The 26,951-nt window shown below is 48.3% G+C and overlaps 1 protein-coding gene across 3 annotated transcripts in view; it reads right to left on the bottom strand.

Annotated features, from left to right (window-relative positions):
• The window catches only part of JAK1 (Janus kinase 1), a 124,511-nt gene that overhangs the window by 13,754 nt on the left and 83,806 nt on the right, over positions 1–26,951 (bottom strand). For all 3 annotated transcript variants that reach the window (XM_084871360.1, XM_084871359.1, XM_084871361.1), the window contains 11 exons: positions 23,639–23,802; positions 21,091–21,433; positions 18,932–19,117; positions 14,742–14,899; positions 12,419–12,542; positions 10,345–10,531; positions 5,192–5,298; positions 2,198–2,341; positions 1,395–1,482; positions 810–937; positions 60–195 (listed from right to left, as the gene is read on the bottom strand). In XM_084871360.1, the coding sequence (XP_084727486.1) occupies positions 60–195; positions 810–937; positions 1,395–1,482; positions 2,198–2,341; positions 5,192–5,298; positions 10,345–10,531; positions 12,419–12,542; positions 14,742–14,899; positions 18,932–19,117; positions 21,091–21,433; positions 23,639–23,802 (1,765 nt within the window). The remainder of the gene's footprint in view (positions 1–59; positions 196–809; positions 938–1,394; positions 1,483–2,197; positions 2,342–5,191; positions 5,299–10,344; positions 10,532–12,418; positions 12,543–14,741; positions 14,900–18,931; positions 19,118–21,090; positions 21,434–23,638; positions 23,803–26,951) is intronic.

The following is a 26,951-nucleotide window of genomic DNA, read 5'->3' as shown; positions in this document are numbered from 1 at the left end:
GGGGTGGGGGGTGGGCGTGGGAGAGGGGAAGGGCGAGGCATGGGGGGAAGGAGACACACCTTGCCTGGACAGCACGGTGATGGGGATGCCAGGGTCGCTGAGCTTGATGAACGGGCCACACTCGCTGTCGATGCCTTCGCGGGCCAGGAGGAGGTTCTTAGTGCACACGTTTCCGTGGACCAGGTCTTTATCCTCCTGCAGGGCAGAAGGTGAGCTCAACAAGGCTGCCCTGGCTGCCTGTCTTCCCGCGCTCCCTCCATTTCCAACCCTGGCCCCTTGGGTCAGCCCCTCCATGGTCCCCAGCTACAGCCAGACCGAGGCAGCTCAGGGGTCCCATCCAACGCGTGACCAGAGCACATTACAGAATGGGCCGCCTCAGTGAGACTGAGTAACAGTAGAACGTGCCTCATAGGGCTTTTGTGGGAATTAAATGAATTAGAACCGATAAAACATGTAAATAGCTGAACCATGGTAAGCGCTCAATAAATGTGAGCTACGACTGATGCCGGTAGTTTCATTTATTCATCAGGTACTGCACTATTTCTCCTCCTACTGTATACTGCAAGGCAGCAGCCAGTCCTCTGGCATGACAGACGTTCCCTCTAATCAACATTTATACGTTTGGAGCACATAGAGTGACCCAACATGACCGTGTTCATGAGGCAGCAGGCACGCCCGTGTTTAACCGCAGCATCTGGGCACCCAGGCCTGCTTGGCTGCCCCTGGCTACCACTTCCTTCCTACCGGCCCTACTGGGGCATTCTGGTTCCTGGTGGACCGCCACCAACATCAAGTCAGAACATACTTACCAAGTAACTCAGGGCACTGGCCAGCTGTTTAGCAACTTTGAATTTCCATGGTGTGGTGAGGACGTCGCTTTTCCGGTGCATGAAGAGATCCAGAGGCCCACCTTCCACAAACTCTTCCACCATGATATCTGCAAGCAGAAAACGAGCCCCGTCTGGAACCTTCTGTCCGTCTGGGACAGTACTTCCCCTCGTTCCCCTGCGAGAGCTCCCTTTAGTGGCTGGTGCTCGGCCTGGGAGGATGCCAACATCCTCGGGAGGGGCAAACGGCAGAGCGATTCAGAGCCGGTTCAAGCCCCGGGTTCAAGCCTGGCCCAGAGCTCCTTATGCATCGACTCATAGGGGAACAGCTCCACTTATCCACCCCAACCTCCCGGGGCCCAGAGTTGGCAAGAAGTAACATTCAAGAAATGAGTGAAAAACAAGTAAACACGTGACCTGCTCGATACCTCAAATCCCTCGATTGCAGAACGAAAGGCAAGCAGCCAGGACAAGAAGAGGGTATCAGCTCCCCCACCCCCGGTGTCTTCACAGCACCCTTGCCCCCAAGCCAGGGCCACCCGCCTCTCCCAGAGAGAATTCACTTACTCTCCACGTCACGGACACAGACACCGTAGAGATACACGATGTGTTTGTGGGAGACCTGTCTCATCATGCTGGCTGCCTCGAAGAAGGCCTGTGGGAGAAGGAAGGTCGAGGGTAAGCCTCCCCTGGTCTGACCCCGAAAAGGCTCTGCTGAGACACAAAGTTGGTAGATCCCAGAAAACTCAGGACTCATCCCGGGGTCCTGAGGACGGCTCCCGGCCTCGACTTCCCAGGGGCAGTGCCAGGCCTTCCCCTTGACCTCAGTCTTCATTCAGAAAAACAAAACAGGACATGGAGCGAGGCTGGTGAGATAAGCTAGCTACCAATTTCCCCATTGCATACTCGCGCCTACCCCTCTCTCTCCCTTTGAACACTGGGAAATAACGATGTGCAGCACTGTGTTGGAATAGAAGGGACGCCAAGGCGCAAACTGGCTCCATCTCTCTGCAGCCTGTGGAACCCGGGGCACGTTCCCACTCCCCTGGGCTTTGATTTCCCACACTGTGAAGTGACAGCCTGGCGACATAAAGGACTCGGAGACCATTTGGCTGGAGTCCTGGGCCACAAGAACCTCCAGGTAGGAAATGGGAGGACAAGGAAGAGGTAGGCCGCCGGGAAGAGCTGCTCCATCTACTTCCTCTGCAATCCTCCCTTCCTCACCTAAGATCACATGTGAAAAATGGGACTACATAAAAGACATGTTTGAAAACCATAATCAAGGCCAAAATAAGGGCCACGGTTCTTCCCAGCTGACTGTGCTCCACAGGTTCCAGAAACGGGAGGTGGGTTAGCAAGACGACACTTGCCAGAGAAATGTCCCTGTGGCTGGGGTCCAAGACTTTGAGGATCACTTTTATTTTCTTCTCTTCAGAAGTTGCTTCGTCGTCCTTGTAATCCATCAGGGTCCCAGAGTAGATGTGTGTCCGCGTGCCTCTCCCAAGATGCTCGCCCTGGAGGAGGAAACAGGAGGTGGGGTGACTGCTGGAGTCTGTGGCACTTCCTGGGTCCAAGGAGACAGCCCTCCTATTCCCAAACAGTCCTTTCCTTCCTTCTACTTCAAGGAACAGCCTGTGGCCAAAACATAACCCTGACCACCACACAACTTCCAACAGTGCTGCAATAGCCCACAGCATCAGCCCCGCCTTCGGCCTTGGCCTCAGCCTCCAGAGCAGACGAAAGAGGACCCCCTTGGGGACTCTGCTCACAGGCTGGGGCACACTGCTAAGGGGCTTCTTAGTCCTGGCTTTACTGCTTGCTGGCCATTTAACTCAGGGACGTTCCCTTACCATGCTCAATGTCTCCTCCCTTTCTTTAACCAGGGATAATAATGGCACCTGTCTCAGAGTCAGATGCGCAAACAGGTACAAAGGCTCCTGGTACAGATGCTGGCACAGGATGGGTACAAGTCAACCTATTGGGCTGGTGTGTTTTGTTTGATTGCCCAAACCAGGCACTCAATGTTTCTCACACCCGAATTGTTCATTCTCTATCTGTGTGTCCAATGCACATGTGCACGCTTTAGAATTAGTAATGCAATTCACACATGCATTTGCCCTAGCAGTCCCACAGGGAAGGTGATGTGGACAGAGGCACAGACTGGCGGGCAGGCCCTGTTTCCTCATGGGTGAGAATGGATGGTCCCACCCAAGGAATGGCCTGAGGACTAGGACTAAAGGAGACCATCAAACAAAGTCCTTAGCACACAATGATCTGTATCTAAGGACCCTCCCAGTTTAAGCTTGAATAATCCTGATCTAAACATTCTTAATATTTGGGATCAGCACATGACTCATAAATCGTAGGAATGGTTGACTCACTAATATTAGAAGGCCTGTGGGAGAAGGAAGGTTAAGGGTAAGTCATCCCTGGTCTGACAAAACCTATGTACGGAAGTTCTATTGTTCTGGGACCCTCTATAAATGCAGAAATGGATGGCAGCTGCTTTGTGGGCCGATTCCCGACCCCCACAGGAATGTACATCATCGTTAATCGAGTGTATTAATTTGCACAAACACCACCATTTGTCATCTGTCACTGCAGATGTTGATACATCTGCCCCGTCTCCTGGATCCTGGCAAGGGCCTGCAAGCACTCATTAGAGCTGCACCTGTCATGAAGCGATTCATCAAGGTTATGGGAAGTGTGTTCCCAGAACATCCCGGAAAAGCCATATGCTTTCAGGATAATTACTCTTCCCTAGAAGGGTTACTGATTCCAGTGGCCAAGTCACAGCACCATGCTGTCCGAGGCCCTGCCCGTCCATGCCAGCCTCCTCCATGCTGCTCCCTTTACTTCTACTGGCGCTCGCTCTCCACCCTCTGGGGCTCTGCTCTGATGCCACCCTCTGGGGCTCTGCTCTGATGCCACGTCCCCGGGAAGCCATCTTTGTCCTCCCCAGGTTAGGTGGGTTGACGGTTTCTGAGACCCCCCACATCCTGCTGTCCACCCTGCTGTACTAAGGATTTGTCTCTTGATAACAAATATCTACTTAAGGTAGACGAGGTCTGCCTCCTCCCCCAGCGGTGAGCCTGCCGAGGGTGGCGATTGCACCTGGCACTCGGCAGTGCTCCATCCCTGCTGGCTGAATGAATGCTTGAGGCCGGAGGATGGCGGTTATCCGGCAGCTCCCCAGGAAGGAAAGGAGGCAGGCCCCGAGTACACACCACGTTCTAGGCAGAAACGAGGCCGGGGCACCCTGCCCTGGTGATTTGAATCTCTAGACACAGCTCTGGCACCACCAGCGGGACAGAGAACAATAAGGACTGGCCTTCAGAAAACAACTTACAGTGACGGAGGCAGCTGTGTCTGTAGGCTTCCGCTCCCTCAAAGCCCTATCCATCAACTTCAGGAATTAACTTAGCAAACCAACCCCATGCCCGCCACCTCCACCACCTCCCAAAGGCAGGGAGCCCATCATTGCGCTCTCCAACTCCTCCAAAGTGTCGCAGCCTTTGCCAGGTAACAAATGGCCCTTTGCAGATTCCGTCTCTGCAAGGCTGCTGGGTGCTGTCTCCTTAGCCTCCCCTCCCGTATGGCTCTGTGTAAGAGGAGTGCAGAACAGAAAGGGGGATACCCCTGGGCCTCACACCCCAAGCCAAGGCTGCACGCAGCTCTGAGGGAAACAGCCAGCCTAAGGCTGCAGACTAGGCTAATGGCCTGCCGAGGCTGGGACACAGCTCTGGGACCTGTTTCTCCAGACAGTTCTTCTCCTTCAGGCCTCAACTTTGCATCTCCTACAGCAAATGTGTCAAACACAAGGCCCGCGGGCCAAATCCAGCCCTCCAGGCCTTGCAATGTGGCCCGCACCGCGCTGTCATCACTGCACTCCGCTGTCAGTTTATGACATTGTCAGTTTATGACTGTTCAGTAAACCATTCGGCCCGCGATTTAGGCTGGATTTTAGATTTTGGCCCCTTCTCTGATTGAGTTCGACACCCCTATCCTACAGCTTCACTGTGTCTGTGTTCCCTCAGCTTTGCTCCTTCTGGAAGCATCATCAGAAAAGTCCGCACTGAATCTCCGAAGTTCTGCGCCAAAAGCATGTCCTGGGGCATAAGGTCCCTGGGCCGGAGACAACCCACAGCCCCACTGATCCCCTCCTTCACGGAGAATGCGCCTATGGGGAGCATCAGCAAGGCCGGCAGGACGGCAGGGAGGGTGCTGGTTAAACTGCTTTAACTCGGAAAGACTCCTTGTTCCTTTTCCTCTAGGATGTGCCCTAACTCCAACCCCCGTGTCCCCTGGCTGCTCTGCTGGAGGGAGGCGGGACCAAGGCGGATCCCAAGAGTAAGGCGACTCACTTGCATGATGTCTTTCTTGAGAATCCGATCGAAACTCAGCTGACTCATGGGGTAGACGTGCTGCCACTCCTGGGCTTTCTTTGTAGCCACCAGCAGATTGGAGATTTCTGTGGGAGAGAGAGGAGAAGACTGAGCAGAGTAGCAAAGGCCCGAGATTCCGATCAGCGAGCCAGGGGGCTTGCTGAACATATAGTTATGCATTTGTTGGTTCAGTCATTCAACAAATACTTATTAAGTACTTCATTCCTGCCCTCCAAGAGCTCACAGGCTAATCACAGAGCCAAACCCAAACAAATAACTAATCAAAAGGAAGCTACAACTTGTGCAACTGCTCGGAGGACAGGCCTGAGTGCTGTGGGCTGACAGAGAAGGATCTGTTCCAGGAGGTCGAGAAGATTCCCCCAGCATCTCCTGCTCTACCTCCACAGCCTGGCACCCAGTAGGCACTCAGTAAGTAATTGTTAAATGTGTGAATGAGGATAAGAGCTGAGGAAGGAGTAGGAGCCGTAAGCTGGGCCTGAGGAGGGAGGGGGAAGACAGGAAGGTGAACACGGGTTTCGTACAGAACAGGACAGGTCACCCAGCAGAGGGTTGTGCCTGGACTCCTCCACTGCTGGATACCAGGTGGCACTTACTAAGTACCTGCTGACTCTGCCGATTAAGAACAGACCACCGCCAAAACCCTACGGATTCAAACAGCAAACCAAACACATTATCAAACTGGCCAGCCAGGATCAGCACAGGTGACTGATTAGGAATGTATGATCCATGGAAGTCACCTTCCCACCACCAAGCCATGGGAAGCTACAGGTGGGGGAAGAGACCTCATTCCGCCCGTCTCACATGAGAGTGCTCTGGGAACCTCTCAAGATCTTTTTTTATTTTTTATTTTTATTTTTATTTTTTATTTTTTTTTACAGAGAGGAAGAGAGAGGGATAGAGAGTTAGAAACGTCGATGAGAGAGAATCATCGACCAGCTGCCTCCTGCACACCCCCCACTGGGGATGTGCCCGCAACCAATGTACATGCCCTTGACCGGAATCGAACTTGGGACCTTTCAGTCCGCAGACCGACGCTCTACCACTGAGCCAAACCGGTTTCGGCACCTCTCAAGATCTTTACGTTTTCATCCACTGGCTGCTGAGTAAAAAGGCCAAGTGACACTAACTGCTTTCCCTGTGTCAGCCACGGTCCTAAGAGCTTTACCGTTACTAACTCATTGGTCCCCATCACAATCCTATGCGGTATGTAGTATCTTTACCCACCACTTCCATAGGTCAGAAAAAAGAGGTTCTAAACGATTAAACCATTTGCCCAACATCAAGGGCCAGTAATCCCTAGACCTAAGAATCACCCTGAAGTTGTGACTGGCTCCAGGCTCTCACCTTCTTCCCAGAGCACCCCCTGACCCCAGTGGGGTATACAAATCCGCGTGCCAGAAACTGGGTTCAGATTCAAGTCCCCTGCTATCATTCTGAGTCTACTCCCCTCCATTCTATTATTTTGTTCCACCCGGGTACCTGGGTAAACTCTGATTCAAACAGGCAACTCAGGACGCCATGACGGACAAGACACCCGGGAAGGGCCTGCTGAATGGTATCCCAGGGAAGGGTGGCGGCCGCACTGCCAGGGAAATTAGAGGAGGATGGGGACGGGCCATTTGGGGGCTGATGGCTTGTGCAGCTGCTTCCAGGAACATGGCACTCGGGCCAGCGTGTGAGCAGGGGAAGCCACTTAACCTCTACGAAGCTCTGTTCTCATTAGAAAACAGAAGACTATGCCCCCTGCTGAGAGGAGTGAGACACTGCACATGCAGGGCATACCTCAGAGCCTGACCTGACAGGGAGGGAATGCTCATCACGGGTAGCCAATGTGACTGAGCAGTTTTGCATGTTAGCCACATCGTCCTGGTGGCACCAGGGGTTCACGGGCCCTGGCTACAGGAGTCCTCCGTGTCGGAGCTGACGGGTGCAGAAATCAGCAGCACGCTGCACCCCACAGATGAGGGCGAGGATCAGTGGTGACGGGGCCACTGAGCCCTGTGGGCCCCCATCTCCTCCTAACAAGGTCACCCTCAGACATGGAGAAGGCCAGTGGGGTTGCACAACACACAGGGCACTCTGAGTGGCTGCCTGCTTTTCATTTATCCCACGGGGAGTTTTCTCCAATGTGTTTTCAAGTGAGAAACCCAAATGGGGGTCTGGCCATCTGAGCTTTGCGGTCAGAAGGGCAGAGACACTGAGGAACTCAAAATGGCATTCTCTTTAATGTTCATGATTTTATCACTTCTCTGATTTGGAGGGGGCAGAGGAAGACAGGGGGCTCTGAGGGCCTGCAAGAGGAAGCCTCACTCACAAGGCTTACTCTTTCTCTTCCCCAACTTTAGTCCCTCCTTCTCCTCCCCAGCAATCTCCTCCCCACTACCCCGAGTCAGAATTGTCCCTTGCCCCAGACTCTTGGGCTGATGGCTGCACCTGCAGCTTTGCAAAGATAGTGCAACAGGGGAAATATCACTGAATTTGGAGTTAAAAGCATGACTTCAAAGCCCCACTCTTCCTCTAACTACCAAAGTGATCTTAGACAAGTATCATCAGGATAACAACATTCTGAGTTGTTCTGAAAATTAAATGACTTAAAACATGAAAGACCTTCAAACATTGCCTGTCAAACTGCAAGCACTGCTTACATGATGGCAGCTGTAACCAACATCACTGCTATTATTGTTATAAGTATTACTGATACTACTGGCTGTGTGGCCTTCAGCAAGGCACTGAATATCTCTGAGCCTCAATTTCCTCGTCTTTATAAAATCTACAAAGAACTATGATGTAGATTAGGGGTGTCGAACTCAATCAGAGAAGGGGCCAAAATCTAAAATCCAGCCTAAATCGCGGGCCGAATGGTTTACTGAACAGTCATAAACTGACAATGTCATAAACTGACAGCGGAGTGCAGTGATGACAGCGTGGTGCGGGCCACATTGCAAGGCCTGGCGGGCTGGATTTGGCCCGCGGGCCTTGTGTTTGACACATGTGATGTAGATGGAAGAAATGCAAATATGCATTTATACTGCTTGGGACTAGTAAGTACCCACCAATAAGGTAGCTACTGCTGTAATTATCACTTTTTTAAAAAAAAAAAAAGTGTTTTTATTTACTTTAGGGAGAGGAGAAGAGAGAGGGAGAGAGAGATAGAAACATCCATCTATCTATCTATCAGCTGCCTCCTGCATGCCCCCAGACCGGGAGTGGAACCAGCGATCTCTTGGTGCATGGTCGATGCTCAATCACTGAGCCACACCAGCAAGGCTGTAATGACCACTTGACAGGCATTAGTGAATGACGATCCTATGCTGGGTGCTGAGCTTCCCGAAGTCAGAGTGGTGAGTGAGACCCGGATCCTGATTTATGTCCTCACCAAATGGGAGAGACGGACACCAGACATATTCAACGCAGTGATCCTGGAGCCTCAACAGAAAGCCAGGATAGCGGGGTCCATTCCCTTCCTGTGCTTCTCCCTGCACAGCTGCTGCTCCCAGCTGGGCGTGGCGTCTACAGCAGAGACTTCCCCAGATGGTGGCTGCAAAGAGCCATGTCGCAGTCTCCCTCTGCCACCACCTGTCTCTTCCTGGGGCTGTTCTTCTCCATGTCCTCAACCTCAGCCAGAGACCATAACTCGGAGGAAATAAAAACCGCTTCTAGTGTCTGGAAGGACAGACTATGTGAGGAAAGAGGGTGGTTGGGCTTTAAGGTTTTAACTCCCTCTAAGGTCTCACGGCCAAGTGACGGGTGAGTTTTTTTCTTTGTTTTGAGCACAAAAACAAAGGCTCCGTTATTCCGTGAGGCCGGCAGGAAACCCTACCTGGCCAATCAGAACACAAGTCCTTCCTCTCTCACCAAAGTCAGTGACAGTGCCTTGATTCACACCAAGAACCCAGGCCAGGTGCTGCTTTGCTGCCCTTGCCTACCAGACGCGGGGGTGTTTCAGGCAGACGCCTCAGGGCACCTCAATCATTCTTCCTGTGGCCTCAGAAACAACTGTGCTTCCCTTTCTTTGAGGCAAGACCCCCATGAAGGGAAAGCTCTGACACAGGGTGGGAAGCAAAACAAACAAACAAAAATCAATAGTCAAGGGATCTGGCATCCAGGTAGACCTGCCATTCAAACCCCTCCTTGACCTTGACTTTCAACACTTCTCCAAGTCTGTTTCTCATACATACAATGGGGCACTTGGCGTGGCACCCCTAAGTGTCCATCCAGTTCTCACATTAGAAAAGGGGATGAATCCACCTGCAGTGTATCATGACAGCTTCCCACAGCCTACAAAAGAGCAGTCAAGCCCCTCACCTCTCCTGTCCATCTTGCTCCTTGATCTTCCCATGGCTCCCACTTCTGAGGGGATAAAGCCCCAGCTCCTTGTGTGGCATTCGAGGCATCCACAATCCTAAGTATCTCCCTCCCATCTCCACTGCCTCATAACTCCACCAGGCGCACTGGCCTCCAGCTCCCTCCGCATCCCCGGCGGCTTTGCCTGCTGCTCCGCCCAGCACGTGCTCTGCTGGAGAAGCCCTTCCGCAACGGGCAAGCTCCCGCTCCTCAGCCAGCACTCAGCTCAAGATCCACTTCCTCCTCGCAGCCTCCCACTTCCTGTAACTCGAGGACTTTGACCATCGCTTCTTTGCAAGCCCAGGGACTGACACACATGTGCGTTAATTAAAGCGCATGCTCTATCCTGCAGTGGCCTAGTTTCCCTGCAACGCTTTCTGTACTAGACAGGAAACCCTTGGAGTGGAGGGACAGAGTGTGAGAAATTTCTGAGTCCTTGCATCTAACAATTCTTGGCCCACAGAAGATGTGTCGAGGTCATTTCTAAGGGCATCTCAAGACATTTTATCTCAATGAAGAAAGAAGTTTCTGCTTATGAATCCTAAGAGGCCTCTTTCTGCAGCTTAGGGATGTGAAAAAAAGATTTCTATAGAAAATGCTCCCCTTGAGGGACGTGATTTGAGTTGGGGACCGACATGTAAGAGAACGCAAAGGAAAACACTTAGAAACTGCGGGGAGGGCCTCTTCCAAGAGCAGCCTGCCGGTGGGTCTGGGTGGGTCTGGGAGATCAGTGAAGGGCAGGGCGGCACTGGGGCGCGGGGACTGACCTCGGGGCTTGGGCTGGCAGCAGCGCTTCAGCACGAAGCTGATGTTGTCCGTGCGCAGGATCTGCTTCTTGAGGTGGTTCATGAGCTCCCCCAGGCTGGGGAAGCCGCGGTCCGAGCCGTGCAGGCTGTAGCGACCCTTCTGCACCTCGATCTGAAAGTTCTTGAACTGCTTCTGGCCACCCGACACCTGCCATTCAGGAAAATGAGCAGAAACAGTGTTTTAAAGGAGTTGGCCATATGTACCACGGGGAAGGAAAAGCTCGGTGTTATCTCTGTCACACTTCTGTATCTCGAATTATTTAAAATTAAAGTTTATTATAACCAAGGAAGCAAAGCAATACATGTGTAAGTGGTAAAAGGGAGTCAAAGAGAAGGCACTGAGAGGGCAGCTGACACTCGGTAGGCAGTGTGACAGCAGCGATCCTGTGACAGCAGCCGGGCCCTCCTTCCACCTGCAGGATGACATGCGTGGGAAAGCCAACCTCAGAGCTTTCAGAACAATCGCTGTGATCACATGACGCGGCGCATACAGAAAACCTAGTAAGCCCTTCATGAAGGTTAACCAACGTTATCGTGCGTGAGATAATAACTGCTATATCAAATGTATCCAGGAACTCCCTCAAATGGGGCCTCCCAGGCTACATGTCTGTCTGAGGAGAACCGTGCCGGGAGAGGCAGTCAGCTGTCTGGTCCAGTCTCAGGGTCCCACGGGTCCCGGAGAGGAAGTAGAAGCACAAGCCTTCCTTCATGGGCACTTGTGGCTCAAAGGAAACTATTTTAGTGGTTAAGAATGAAAGACAGGAAGTTCTACTTATGCTGTGAATTAGGACAAAATATTTAACATCTCGATGCCTCAACCTCTATGATGGGATTAATACCACCCACCTCGCAGAGCTGGGTGAGGCTTACATGCGAACACCTGGGTGAAGTGCTCAGCACAGTGCCCAGAGAGCTAAAACAAATAGTCCTCATATCTGTGACCCTGTTTCTCCCAGGTAAGGTGGCATGACGTGTGCCATGTCACTGAGTCACTGACATTCTTGGTACAGGCTGATGCTACTTTAGGAGGAGGTTGAGCAGTCTCATGCACCCATCCAGATTAAAATATTGAACTTCCTCCAAAGACTAATGACTACAGAAGACAGGCCTCCTGCCAAGACAACAAGCCTGACAAGTTCTCAGCCCCTGCACCTGACTCAGGTCAGCGTGAGGCCTCGCTGTGCAGAAACTCCCCCGACTAGCACTGGGCCCCAGAGACAAGGCCAGGACACCGCAGCGCAAGGTACCTGCTGCCAGCTCCTGCTCCCATGCCTGAGTCCAGTCCTCAGGGTGCTCGGTACTTTTCCCCTCTGTGTCTGAGGTCTTCAATAGGCTGACATGCTGCCTTCTGTCTCACAGGCCCCGCCCCATCCGTTCTCCTAGTTCATATTAAACCCCCTCAACACTCCCGTATTTACTTAGACTAATTCTGTAAAATGCATTATCTTTTAAAACAATTACATGAATAACAAAGACATCTGTGGTCTAGTGGGATCAAGTCAACAATTCTGCATTTTCAAGTCAACAAATCTCCACTTGTCAAAACATAGCCAAGAGCCTGTCTGTTCAAATGTCTGCAGCTACCATCTGCAGGAACGGTGGCAGGCCAAGAGTCCAGGTGCCTTCTTGGCACTGACTGTACCAGTGAATGCCACAAACGCACTCAGCTCTGGGCCTTCGCAGACCTGGGCACGGAGTATACAATAAACCACTCTAAGTAATTACACTAAACATGGCGAGTGTTGGTGCGAACTGGTTTTCTGGTCATGTTCCTTTCCAGAGCCACAGTGGACCCTGCCGGGGGCCCTTGAAGGAAGCGAGAAGAGAAGAGGTCATGGGGTCTACCTGCTGGGGAGCAGCCTCTTTTTGGAGAACTGCCAGGGATTTTCTCGGGAGACCTAGACTTTCCTACCCCCTTTACTCCCCCCCCTGCTCCCCCCTCCCCCGCATGAGCAGTCCTCTCCACCGCAGCTTCTGGACCACGCTGTATCCCCTGTGGCCCTATGGCCTGACCCAAGCCAGTGTCTCGACTGACCTCAGGCCTTTCAAAACAGGTGACCGTCATGAGGATGTTGTCAAAGTCCGTGCAGCTCCACCGCAGCACATACATGCCCTCCTCGCTTCCTTCTTGCCGCAGTTTATTGATGGCATACTCTGTGCTGGAGGCGGGGAGACAAAGGGAGAAAGAGCTCACCAACAGGAGCACTCTGAACCCTATGGGACGTCCATTTCCCTGTGTTTCCTCAAGTCTTACAGCTTCATCACGTCACCTGTCCTCAAGTCCACTCAGGTATGACACGTGAGGCAAGCAGAGAGGCTCAGGAGCCCTGAGACATCATCCGAGCTCCGAGGTCCAGAGGAGGACTCGGCATGCTGCCCAGGGCCCTGAGCATGTTCTCCCCATTGCCCCATGTATGCTGTCTCCAGCCCCGGCCTGAAGAACGCCCCCAAGCTGGCGATGGGAGCTGCCCCTGATGCAGTGGTGGGGGGTCCTTCCCACTGTTTCCAAGTGGCACACTAGAATAGGAGCCTCAGAAAAGGGCAATTTTGGGGTTATTCTGTTCATTGCTGTACCCCCAATGACTAGAGCACCCATGGCCTCATAGTAGCTGCTCAATAAATGAGTGAATAATGGAATAAAGAAATCAGTGAAGATTAGAAAAATTTTAGGAAGAACATGCCTGTCTTGAACTCCTTTGTATTCCCAGGTCTGATCAGCCCCAGCACACAAAGGGCAGTGGATAACTGCTAAGTAAATACACATATGAGGTTGCTATACCTAGTGCATGGTACTTGCTAAGTACTGATAAAAGACGGCTGATGTGGTCAGCACGTGTGAGAAAGGCAGAGACCAACTGCTCCTGGTCTGTGACACCTCCACACCTTGTTCCTCACATGAGAGGCCCTTGCTCCTCTTTAGACCTGGCAAACCATTGTTAATTCTTCAGGATTTAATCCAACTGGAATGCTGCCTATCGGAGAAGGCCTTTTAGGCAATGAGTTTCAGGTCCCTGCCCCCCAGAACATCGAGCATTCATTCAGTCCATAAACACTTACTAAATGCTTACGATGTGCCAGGCGCTGCTATGGGGACTGAGGAAAAGCAGTGAGCAAAGCACACAGTGCCCTGCCTGTGTGGAGCTCATACTCGGGATGGTGAAAGTGGGCGGCAGGAAACGAAGGGACACGGAAATAAACATGGTATGTCAAGAGGCAATGCCTCCGAAGAAAAATAAAGCAGAGTGCAGGAGCCAGGAAGTGTGGGGTGTGGAGGTGTGGAGGGGGAAGAGGGGCTGTTGTATCATAGCAGGTGATCAGGGAAGACTCCACCGATAAGCTGGCATTGGAGGAGCACCTGAAGGAAGTGGTGCTATGTAGATTCAGGAGGAAGGGCATTCCAGGCCAAGGGAAGAGCAAGTGCCAAGCCCTGAAGTCTAACTGGTTGGAATATTTGAAGGACATGCTTCACTACAGTGCTCAGCCCCTTGCAATCCATTGTGTGTCTGTTTCCCTGAGAGCCCCTCTAGGCCGGGGTTCACCCCCTAACAAACTACCTATCCACAGGTAACTAGGATGCGGAAGAAGGTGGGAACCATGTCACACAGAAGGCAGCTAAAGAGACGCTTCCCCAGATAGATTTCTGTCTGGAAAGAGAGACTAAGAAGAGACACAGCCTGAAGGGCAGTCATGTGTGAGAGGAAGTAAACTGAATCCCTGTTGCTTCCAATGGCCGAACTCCAATGAGCAGCAGAAGTTAGTGACAGAGGCAAATTCAGTTCCAGACCAGAGAGGCATGCATGTCTGTATTTGATAGAGCTGGAATCTACTGACTGCTCTGTAGAACTAAGTGCCCCACCACCACAGCTATCTGGACACAGGCTACTATTTCTGAGGTGCAGGAGGGACGAGAGTCCAGCAAGGCCCCTTCCAGCTCTAAGGTGTGGTAACCCCGACTATCATTTATCGGACACTTTACAGCAAGCTGACTCGGGATCCCATTACTTACTACTCTTCTGATGTTAAAACCTACTTTCTTACATCATCCGCACTGTTTGGCACTGCAAGGGATTAGGAAGTGTAGACTTCTTGGTCAGCTGGGAAGAAGTGAGGGGTTAAACTATGAGGAGACCCCAGTAAGGGATAGAGCTGAGCACCTGCTGCAAGGACCAAGATGACAGAGGACAGGAAAGCCTGACCGATGGACAATAGAGATGGACAAGGAGCCCTAAACAATATACTCAACTGGCCCCAACCTAGGGAGCTAATGACACCTGTGTCTGAGGAGGCCAGACTCCCCCCATCACTAAAATGTGGGTTCTTTTCACACCAGAGGCAACTGCAAAGGTGAGAGAACCAACCAGATTGGGCCGTGACAGCCGTTCTGTATGTTGTGGACAATCAATGGAGGAGCCACGTCAGTGCAGAGGTAATGATGGGCGTCTGCTGTGAGCCGAAAGTAGCCATCGACAAGGGACACGAAGGACAAGGCCTCCTCGTGGGAAGAGAGCTTCAGTTCCTGCGGAGAAAGAAGAAATGCCCGTGTCATACCATCTGCCTGCCGTCTTAAGCACCTTGTCCTATCAGGAGGTACACAGGGAGAAGATGCTTAAAACACAATGGAGAATGCATGACCCAAAAGGAAACTCCTTTTGTTGATAACTTACATTTATATAGGACTATTTGCCACTTTCTCAGCTATTATCTAAAAACTATCAGATGAGGTACAGTGTGTGTGTGTGTGTGTGTGTGTGTGTGTGTGTGTGTGTGTCAGAAAGAGAGAGGGGGGGGGGGGAAGGAGGAGGAGGGAGGAAGGGGGGAAGCTGTGGAAGGCAGACCTGTGAAGAAGCTGCCACCTGGTGCAGATGGAAAGCAAGCCAGAATCAAGGGGGCAGAGGCATGAGAATGGAGACGGGAAAGCAAAGTGCGTGTAATGGTAGCTTGGTCTTGGCATTAAGCATTATCTGCCTCGGCAGGCATTACACCTATTTTACAAAAAAAGGAAGCAGAGCATAGATGGTTGATCTCATGCACAGATCACTTTTCACAGAACTGAAGGAGAGGCCGGTGACAAGAGAAAAACAGACTAGTGAAGGGGAAGGTGGGGGATAAAAGCAATGAAACAGGATGGAGGAAAGGGCCTAGTCACAGTGAGCTGTAATCCAGGGAGGAGCGCTCTGGGTTGTGAGCCAGGGAGGCCAAGAGAATGCAGGGCCACCATAGGGATGAACTTAGGCAGGAGACTGTGCTCAATGTGCTTCCTCTCAGGGGTGACCTGGCATCCACCTGCAGATCCCCAGCAAGTTCACCTGGATTCAAATCACATTATCTCCACTTGCTAATATGTCTAAGCACATGCAACCATCACTTTTGTAGGCCAAAGACTGTCAAATATGGGCAATTTCAAATGGTTTAGTCTAGTAGCTACGTGACTATGATAAGCTACTTAACCTTCTTGTGCCCCAGTTTTCTCCTCTGTAAAACAGGGATAATAATATACCCACCTTACAGGGTCAATATGAAAATTGAAAGAGTTGACATTTGTAAAGTGTTTAGAATTGGAGGTATCTGGCATGCAGCAAGAGCTAATGTTTGTACAAGAAAATCAAGTAATGGGAAGATCAAGTATTTATTTCTTCCTCTCTTCCTCCTGCTCCCTACACAGCACTAGCGTGGCACAGTCTCTGGCCCACACGGTCAGAGTGAGCTCTAACTTAAATGACAGGTGTGCCACTGGGTGCCAGGCTTGACCATCAGCCAGGACAGGGCAGGGCAGGCTCACAAAAACCGTAGCAGCTGGCTGCTGCTCCTCTGCCATGCTCCGGCAGGGTCTGGCCGCGCTGAAGAGCCAGACCGCCGATGTGCCCACCTCCCCCTCACAGTAGTCACTGAGCAGAGAACGCCTTGGAAACCAAGCAGCCCAGGCGGAGCTGCCACTCTCTCACCGTGGGCCCTGCACACGTTTCCTCACCTCTCCACAGGTCTGACTCCCGCTGGAGATAAGAGCCAAAATTCCTGCATCTAAGATTCTTGTGAGGACTACACAAGGCAATGGAGACACAGCATACAGCACAGACTAATAGCTATCATATGCTGGATAACTAACACTTACTTTTATTCTCTCCTTACATTTTTCCTCTTCCCACTAACATCTATCTGGACACTTCTTCTGCACTTCATTTTTTACCAAGGCTTCCTGATGAAATTAATTTACGTATATTGCTTTAAAAAGGGTGGGAGCCGAAACCAGTCTGGCTCAGTGGTAGAGCGTCAGTCTGCGGACTGAAAGGTCCCAGGTTCGATTCCGGTCAAGGGCATGTACATTGGTTGCGGGCACATCCCCGGAGGGAGTGTGCAAGAGGCAGCTGGTCGATGTTTCTCTCTCATTGATGTTTCTAGCTCTCTATCCCTCTCTCCTCCTCTCTGTAAAAAATCAGTAAAATATATTTTTTTTAAAAGGGGGGGGGGGATGTGAGAATAAGAATAAGTCACTCAGAATCCCACTATAAATAATGACTTAATATTTGGTTATTTTTCTAAGATCACGTTTTTTGAACAAAACTGGTACCATACTATTGATTGCTTTATATTCTACTCTTTTCCATTTAGAAAGTTATTTTTCCAAAGTATTAAAAAAAATTCAGCACCTTATATAATACTAGAAGCCCAATGCACAAAGATTCATGTAAGAATAGGCCTACCTTCCCCTGGCTGCCGGCAGCGCCTTTGCTCTGGCCAGAACCACCTTTCTGCCTTCCCACGCTGCCCAGAGGCCCAGAGCAGCTGGGGTGGTGCAGAACGCCCCCAGCTGCTTGGTGCCTGCATATGCAAATTAAGCCGCCATCTTTGTTGGTGTAATTTGCATACTCACTCCTGATAGACTGGTGGGTGTCACCAAGGTACAATTAGCATGTTCCTCTTTTATTAGGTAGATCCCACTACTTAAGTAAATTATAATTTATTTTCTCATTCTTTTATGATTATATATTTAGATTATTTTCAGTATTTTGATACTGTAACTGCTCTTGGGATAAACATTCTCACTCACATATTAATGCCTGCTTTTCACTGTTTCTGCAGACAGATCCCTAGGCACCTGAATGGAGGGACATATCAATATGTGTGTTTTTTTGGTTAATCCTCCCCTGAGGAACTTTTTTCCACTGATTTTTAGAATGGATGGAAGGGAGGGAGGGATGGGGAGGAAAGAAAGTGAGAGGGAAGGGGAAAGAGGGGGAAAGTGACAGGGGGAGGGGGAAGAGAGAGAGACAGAAAGAGAGAAAGGGGGGGGGGAGAGAGAGAGAGAGAGACACACACACACACACACACACACACACACACCATGACCAGAACTCGGGATCAAACCTACCATCCAGATACATGCCCTTGATCAGGAATCAAACCCATGTCCCTTGAGTCTGTGGGCTGAAGTTCTAACAATTGAGCAACACCAGCCAGGGCATCAATATTTTCAAGAGTTTCGATACATATAGCCAACTGCTTTCCAAAAGGTATATCAAAAAGATAAGTTATGCCCCTGGCTGGGTGGCTCAGTCAGTTGGAAAGTCATCCCATACAGCAAAATGTTTTCGGTCAGGTTCCTGGTCAAGGTACATACCTAGGTTGAGGGTTCTATCCCTGGTTGTGGATCATATGGGAGGCAACTGATTGATGTTTTTCTCTCTTATCACTGTTTCTTTTTCTCTCAAAAAATGAAAATAAAAAATCAATAAAAATATATCCTCAGGTGAGGATTAAAATAAATAAAAGTAAAGTTGCTCTATATGTAAAAATCTGTCCTAAACGATATCACCAGATTTGTTCCCAGCACTTAGTATTGGCTAAATTTTAGGCAAAACGTATTATTTCCCCGGTGTTGACTACCTTCATTTGTGAACCCACCCTGCCTCATCAGCGTGTTCTCTCCACATGTTGTCAGCGGTGACTTCCCTGACACAAACATGTATATTTTGGTAGGGTTCCCACTTCCCCTGCCAAACTGGCCTGCCTGTCTAGAGCATGTCCTTAAGTGATACCAGAAGAGAGGAAGTGAGACTGAGCACCGCTTCCTCTGTCCGACAGTCACTGGGTGTGCCTGCCACTACGATGACGGCCATGGAGACCACAGCCACCAGCCCGACATCTGCCAAAGTGCAAAGTGGGGCTTCCCACCAGCCCTCCAACTCTGCAGAGGCCGAGCAGGAGCCCTGGGGTGGGGGTGGGGGAAGCTCTGACTTCCACTATCTTTCTCTTTTAATCCACTAATTTTGTGAAATAAATACTGCTGCTGGAGTATCTTTGGGAGGGCAGTGAATGCTGAAACAGATATGTATTTGCAAGACCAAACAAAGGCACTGGAATGTACAGGTGTAACAACAACTGACATTATAATATAAGTGTCAGCATTAGGGACGTTTTGGACTTAGTAAGACAGTTATAAGGTTTTCTCTTTGGGACAAGAACTCTGAAAAGTATGTGCTGCACCACTGTCCTCAACAAAGACGCCCTCTCGCCACCAGACCCAGACTGAGGAGCTTCGGTGCAAACTTACCATCTTTTTGTTGTCCTGCTTATTAATGCTGACCACAGACTCCTTTATTACAATGTGAGTGATTTCGGGGAAGTACGAAAAATTGTTCCACTCTTCTCGGATTTTGTTTTTCTCCTCGTCCTTCTTGTGTTTATTTTCCAATTTTTTCCGTTTCAATTTATTTTTTTCCTTTTCAACAGGAACAACCTGACAGTGTGCATAAAAGTGACAGAGTTGAGTGGGCTTTCTCATTTTCTACTGGAAGAAGGTCACTGCTTCTGGGAAACCAGTGCAGAGCCTACATCCAGGGAGAAGCAGCTAGCATGCCTGGGTCTCAGAGGAATTGGAGAGGCACCGTGGGCTTAGGATGGCAGTTGTGGGTCCTATCAGGGACTATTGGACTTTTACATCTAGAGGAAACCTTAATGAGCACAATGGCTTAACTCCTTACATAATCCATGATGCACAAGTAAACTCAGGAAGGCAAATAACTACGTACTAGACACACATCTACAATCAGGTCCCCTCAATCCTGCAATCATATGTTCAACAAAGGCAGAGAACATGCTCTTTCCAACTATGACAGGATAGAACATGCGTGTTCTCGCTCTCAAATCTATCGCTCATTGTCTCAGCTTTACAATATTCAAGTGAAAATTTTCAAAAGAAGGTATTAATGTCTGAATAACCTGGGGGGGGAGGGGGGGAATAATACATTTCTGCACAAGTTTAAATATTTTGTGCAGCATGAGTCTTGAGGGCTAGAGATCTGGGTTAAGATCCTGCCTTTGCTGGCTACTTCACCAGTTAGTTCATCTCTTTGTGCCTCCATTTCCCAAGCCATAAAGCAGAGATCTTACATCTTCACAAGGTTCTTTGAGAATTAGGTAAGTTCCTGTTAACACAGTACCTACTATATAGAAAGCACTTGGTAAATGTTAGGATTGTTAATTAAGCAAGACAATAAAACTAGAGAAAAATAAATCTCACCTTTAATTTATTCACAATAATGATGACAGCAACTATAATAATTAACTGAACATTTATTATATGCCAGACTCTGTGCTAAGTGACATTTACCTCTCGAAACAACCCTAACAGGTACATATATTTTAATGGTAAGCATGTAGCTGATATAGGTCAAGCTAGGATTTAAACCAGGTCCATTTAGGGTTAAAACCCATGCTTTGAAACCCCTCTGCTCTATTGCCTCATTTAACAAATACTTCATAAAGAAGCTTCAAATTAAAAAATCAGTTATCCTATTTCATGGAGTCAGAGGCATAATCACTTATTAGTTATGACCTTGGACAAATTTAACTTCTCTGTGTCTCTGAGTGTTCATCTATAAAATAGAGATAATGGCAGTATTCCCTTCCAAGGTTTTGCTTTTTAAGGAATAAATGAGCTAATACATGTAAAATGTTTTGAAAAGTACTCTTGGTACATGGTAAACACAAGCAACATCTGCTGTTATTATAATACTACATGTTATATATGTTATTGTATTTCTCTATTTCCCCTTAATAGTCAATAAATGTTTAGACCTACTGCTACATGGACGCAATATAAGGTGAATGATAGCCGAAACCAGTTTAGCTCAGTGGTAGAGCGTCGGTCTGCGGACTGAAAGGTCCCAGGTTCGATTCCGGTCAAGGGCATGTATGTTGGTTGCGGGCACATTCCCAGTAGGGGGTGTGCAAGAGGCAGCTGGTCGATGTTTCTCTCTCATTGACGTTTCTAGCTCTCTATCTCTCTCCCTTCCTCTCTGTAAAAAATCAATAAAATATATTAAAAAAAAAAAAAAGGTGAATGATAGCCCTGGCCAGTGTGACTCAATTGGTTGGGCATCTGCACTTAAGAGATCGCAAGTTCGATTCTTGGTCAGATCATAGGCTGGGGTTGTGGCCTCCATACCTGGTAAGGACCGTGTAGAAGGCAGCCAATCGATTTATCACTTTCACATCAATGTTTCTATTCTCTCTCCGGCTTCGTCTCTCTTTAAAAATCAATTAAAAATTCTTAAAAAGAAAAGAAAAGAAAAAAAAAAAAAAGAATGAATGATATGGGTCTCCTGCCTAAACAAACTCAGCTGACGGGGTGATGGGCATGCAAACAGCAACTCCAATGGGATCTGCGTCTGGATGCTCTGTTTTGGTCAGCCACCTATCACCACTTACATTCGGTTTCTGCCTCCATTGGATTCCAAGGTTTCCAGTCACCATCACTTCATAGTAGAGAACATTTCCACTGTCGTTCGGATTAAACCGATTCATCTCGTTTTCTGATGAAATCATTAACACGGTGGTCTCAAATATTTCAGCACCATAATGTTTTGTCAAAGTTTCCAAGGTCGCCAGGTATTTCACCTTCAGGTCATGTGTGGACACGCTGCTGTCACAAATGGTCTTGTTGTTAAATTCCTTTAGGAAATCCTTGAAGACATTATTTATCCGCATCCTGGTAAGAAGGTTCCTCTGTCTGATGGACTTATTCAATGTTTCTGGAATATATCGCTTGTAGCTAAAAGAAAGTAGAAAAATTCATTGTTTTTTCACAAAGAGGTTAGCAGAGAATAGTTTAGAAACAAACCTAAGTCTATAAATCTCCCTTACACCTTCTACATGTTGTCAGATGAGAAAGAAGGATCTACTCCCAGATCATTAGATGGAGTGAGCACTGAGGAGGATAGTATTAGGAGATAAACAGGTCAGTAGGGACTGAAAGAGAATAGAAAAGTACATATTCCACAGACCTTATTGAGATGGGAGTTCCTGTGAGTACCATCAAACTGACTTAGCTATGCTCTTGCTTGCTAGTGTCATTGTCCTGTACATACTGGTACTCACATAAACAGACTATGATACAGCATTGGTTTGAAAGTGGTCAGAAAGATGTCAAGAGTGATTATTGGTGCTTTCTGTTTGACTTGCGTGCCTGTTTTATAATTTTCCTATGAAGACCACATATTGTTTTTTATTAGAAATGAAAAAAATACCTATACTAGCATCCCAGTGCACAGACTCATGCACACAGAAAGGCAATTAATAGAAGAAATATTTTAACGTTGCTATTTGCATCTTGCTAATGAAAAAAAAATAGGATTCTAACGAGTCTCCTATCTACCTACTCCAGGATCTCTGTGAGGATCAAATGAGATGAGGCATGGGGAAACGCTTCACTAATATTTGGTTAAACTATAAAATGTCTGCACCTGGCTATAAAGCAAGTCGGGTCCCTGGGCTGAAGAAACTAGTTGCTAGGGAGAGGAAGCCTGGCACTAATATGTGACATCATTACCCGGTACCCACAGCCACCATTTCTGGGCTGGGCTGGGCTGGGCATTTTGCATTATAGGGTCTTGGCAGCATTGGCTGTGATTTGGAGTGTTGCTCAGGGGTGGTGGCAGGGCCTGGTCCCACTGGGGGAGCCAAGTGTTGGTTTGTCGGTGCCAGGTCCACAGTGCACTTATTTTTAAACAACCAGTGTGTGTCATAGCAGCCAATCAATGATTCTCTCTCATCATTGATGTTTCTATCTCTCTCTCCCTCTCTCTTTCTCTCTGAAATCAATGAAAGAAAGAAGAGAGAAAGAGAGAAAGAGAGAAAGAGAGAAAGAGAGAGAGAGAGAGAGACAGAGAGAGAGAGAGAGGGAGAAAGAAAGAGAGAAAGAGAGAAAGAGAGAAAGAGAGAAAGAGAGAAAGAGAGAAAGAGAGAAAGAACGAACAAGTCCACTGGGGGCCAAGCAGGTGAGAAGACTGGTGTTCCTATCACTCTGGGTCGGAGGCAGTACCTGGCACAGAGTAACCCCTGCTGTGTGAATGGCTTCAAAACAGTGAAAAATGTGCAGCTGGGAGTTCATCCCCAATGAATACCCTAACTTTTTAAGGGTAATGTAATGGAGGGGAAGACTAGAGGAGAATTGCCAGCCTCCTGAAAAAATAAAGAGGAGGTGCCCAGAGCAAAAGCCACAGAAAAAAAAAAAAAGGTAGGAACAGAGCATGTATCTAATCAGTGCCTGTATTACTGAGGAGCAGTCATGAACTGCTCCAGACTCCAGTCAAGGATAGAGACACTGAGATGCAAGAAGTAACCTTCTGAGAAAATGCATGCCACTATTACAACAAATAGTACAGCTACATATCACTTCCTCTCATTATGAGACTGTATTCACTTAGGACATCACAATAGCTCACTGGAAAAAATGGACTTTGTAAATGTGTGGAAATTAAAATTATACAGACTGAATATTACTTCACAAAGACTTGATCGCATCTGACATACAATTTCCTTAAAATAGAGTGACCATCCTTCACATCAGAATTAACAGCTCTCTAATGAACTCTAGCTCAGTTAAGGGATGGTAGTGACTACCTGTAGAACTATATTGAGAAGGATTTTAAGATGGGTCCAGCACAAAAAGAGAAAATGCAATGACAGATGGCAATGCTCACCATGGGCGGAGAGGAAGGGGAGGGTATGTGGGCCACTAATTTGATTGGCATCCCTGGCCCAGAACATTCACCCTCATACACAATTCTGAGGTCATCAGCCAACATTTAAAATCAGGACATGATCATCACTGCGCTACCTTTTATAGATAATCTAAAAACATTTGTACCCTATGGAAAGGTCAGCCAGAAGTTGGCAGAGGTTAAACTGAGATTCTCGAGAACATATAAAAATAACACCATCCCCACAATCCATTGTTAGCCAGGAGAAAGGTTACCTGATGTCCTTGGGGAGTTCTGGCAACTGCATCTTCTTGATCATGGCGTAGTGCGAGATGGCCAGCACGGCCATGCCCAGGCACTCGTTCTCAATGTCGTGCCCATCCTGCTCTGTCTTGGGGTCTCGGATGGGAGCCAGGCATTTGACCAAATCATATTGTCCCTTTTGAGCAGAGGCGAGAAGAAATGAACCACACTTAAGTTACAAGCATAAATCCATGTTTCTGATCTTGAGAGGCAGGTTCTCCACACAGGGAGGTGCTGCCCAGAGAAGCAGCACAGCAATGAACTAACAAGCCTGATAGTTTGCAACACACAAGTGCTGGCGAGGATGTGGAGAAAAGGGAACCCTCGTGCACTGCTGGTGGGAATGCAGACTGGTGCAGCCACTGTGGAAAACAGTATGGCCTTTCCTCAAAAAACTAAAAATAGAACTGCTGTTTGACCCAGCGATCCCACTTTTGGTAATATATCCTACGAATCCTGAAACACCCATCAGAAAGAATATATGCACTCCTATGTTCATTGCAGCATTGTTTACAATAGCCAAGATCTGGAAACAGCCCAAGCGCTAGCAGATAAAAACGTTGATGAGTGGATAAAAACACTGTGATACATTCACATAATGGAATCCTATGTGGCTGTTAAAAAGAAGGAACTCTGACCCCTTTGCAACAGCATGGATGGACCTGGAGATTATAATGCTAAGGGAAATAGCCAGTCAGAGAAAGACAAATATCATATAATCTCACTCATATGTGGAATCTAATGAACAAAATAAACTGATGATCAAAATGGAACCAGAAGCATGGATATATGGAAGAGACTGGCGGTTGTCAGAGACAAGGAAAGAAGGGGTGACTGGATGGATAAAGAAAATGAAGAGATTAGCTTAAAAAAAAAAAAAAATGCATGCATACCCCACGGAGACAGACAATAGTGTGGTAAAACCCAAGGGAGTGGGTGGAGAGCAAAAGGTGGGAGGGGTGGTGGTGGGGACACCTGCAATGTCAACATTAAAACTTTTTTAATTAAAAAAACAAAACAGTTAGTTTGTCTGACACCAAAGTCCTTTCTCAACAGCTGGGTTTGAAGGGGCTCAGGAGATGTTCTCCCCAGGCTAAGGTCATTCATTTATCAAATGCTACTGAGCATATGCTAGGTCCTGGTGAAGAGCACAGGTATTTATAGGGGTTCCCCTGTAAATGGTGAGCAGCAGCGCCGTACTAGGTTTAGATTGCACCAGGGCATGAGAAGGTGACGGCTGGCTGGGGTTTGATCATGCTAATTCCACGAGCATGCACTGAGATAGCCTCATCTCAGCACTGGGTGTATGACTGACAGGGCACCACGCCCCATTCTGATGCAGACTTAGAGGAAGGGGAAGAAGTGCACATTCTACAATGCGCCATTACCTCCTGTAAGTTTTTTCAACATCTGCTGCTCAACTTTCCAGTATGAAATGAGTAACTAAAATACTAATGGGAGGTGCACAGCATTCCAAGAGCCAATGAGGGCTAAATACATAAATAAAACCAAAAAGCTGAACCCACCACCTGCAGTGTACAGACTGATGAAGACGATGTCAATGCTAGCTCTCCTCTATTAAACCCTATGCTCAGTGCTAGACACTGTACTGTCTCCTTTATCTTCACAACAGCCCTATGAGGCAGATGTTAACATCATCACTACTTAACAAATGAGGAATCTAAGGTGCCAAAGGTTAAATGACTTCATTCATTCATTAGATGACTATGAATTACTTAGAACCAATTATAGGCCAGATGTTATTCTAGGTGCTAGGGATATAGCAAACCAAACTACATCCCTGACCTCATGGAGATTCCATTCAAAGAACAGACCAACAGAAATATTTATTATCAGGTAGTTATAAAAATCAAAGTCAATTAGAAAGATAACATGGCACAGAGGCCAGGGACCTAGGGAGTGGTGGGGAAGAGAGTTTAACTTAGATGTGACTCCAGGTCTGTGGTTGTTCAACTCTGCGCTACAGCCGCACTCAATCCCTGTAACTTAAAACATACAGTACGCTGAGGACTGGAAGCCTTTCGCCTTTTTCTAGCTGTGAACAGAAGTAGACACAAGGTCTGGAGGCGGTGTTCCCACATAAGTAAGCCACTCACTTTCCCTGGAGGGACTTTAGTGGTTTTGGATGGAGGATTCTCACAAAGGCAGCTCTCCTTCTCTCCAAGATAGGACTTCTCTTTCTCCCAGGTGAGAACGGGACACTGACCACTTCCACATGCCACCGAGTGCTGGCAACCATCGCCTAGGCCAGCAACGTGTGAAGACAGAACAAACGCCGAGACTACTCTGTTCCGTAAACATCATTGCTGAAGCTCCAAAAGGTCAGGTTCTAATGCTATACCGAACTCCCAATGAACGGCACCCTCTTCCTTTACACTTCCTCTCCCCAAGAGGTAACAGAACTGGGAGGCTGAATTCAAAAAGACCAATCCGAAAACGGCCAGTTCATTTGTCCAGCACTTGCCCACGGCTGTGCACTTCTCTCTGTGTGTGGGATGGGGATGGAGTGTAACCAGGCACTGAAGCTGAAATACATGGAATATAACTGTGACAAAATCACGTGTTTGAAAGTATATCCTAAGGAATCAATAAAACACTACGCACAAACATGTATGTCTGAGGCTGCTCACACAGCCTATCACAGTGACAGGCAGCATAACAGGGAAAACCTGAGAAAAATAAAACGTGTCCAGAAACAGGAGATTAGTTAGGTAAATGATGGCTTTCTCCTGAATTCCTCCTCATACTCAACTTCCTACCTGAGATCTCCACTTGGGTGCCTCACAGGCACCTCCATAAGAAGACGTACAATTCCCACCCCTTCTCCAACCTGCTCCTCCTAAGTCTTCCCATTATCGATCAAGCATTGCCCAAACAGGAATCTCAGATCATCTCGGATCCTTCAAATTCCTTCAGCTTCCACATCCCACCCATTAGCAAAACATATTAATTCTGCCCAAACCGGTTTGGCTCAGTGGATAGAGCATCGGCCTGCGGACTGAAGGGTCCTGGGTTCCAAGCCTTGGCTGTGGGCACATCCCCAGTTGGGGGTGTGCAGGAGGCAGCTGATTGATGTTTCTAGCTTTCTATCCCTCTCCCTTCCTCTCTGTAAAAAAAAAAAAAAAAAAAAAAAAAAAAAAAAATCAGACAAGTATTTAAAAAAACAAAACAAACATATTAATTCTATCTCTGAAAGTAATCACAGACCCATCCACTTTTCTCCGACTCCACTGCCACCACACTAAGCTAAACGAGCATTCTCTC

Source organism: Pipistrellus hanaki (assembly GCF_964339955.1).
Source record: "Pipistrellus hanaki genome assembly, chromosome: 2".
In the NCBI taxonomy this organism is placed as follows: Eukaryota; Metazoa; Chordata; class Mammalia; order Chiroptera; family Vespertilionidae; genus Pipistrellus; species Pipistrellus hanaki.
This window is presented reverse-complemented; position numbering and strand designations above follow the sequence as displayed.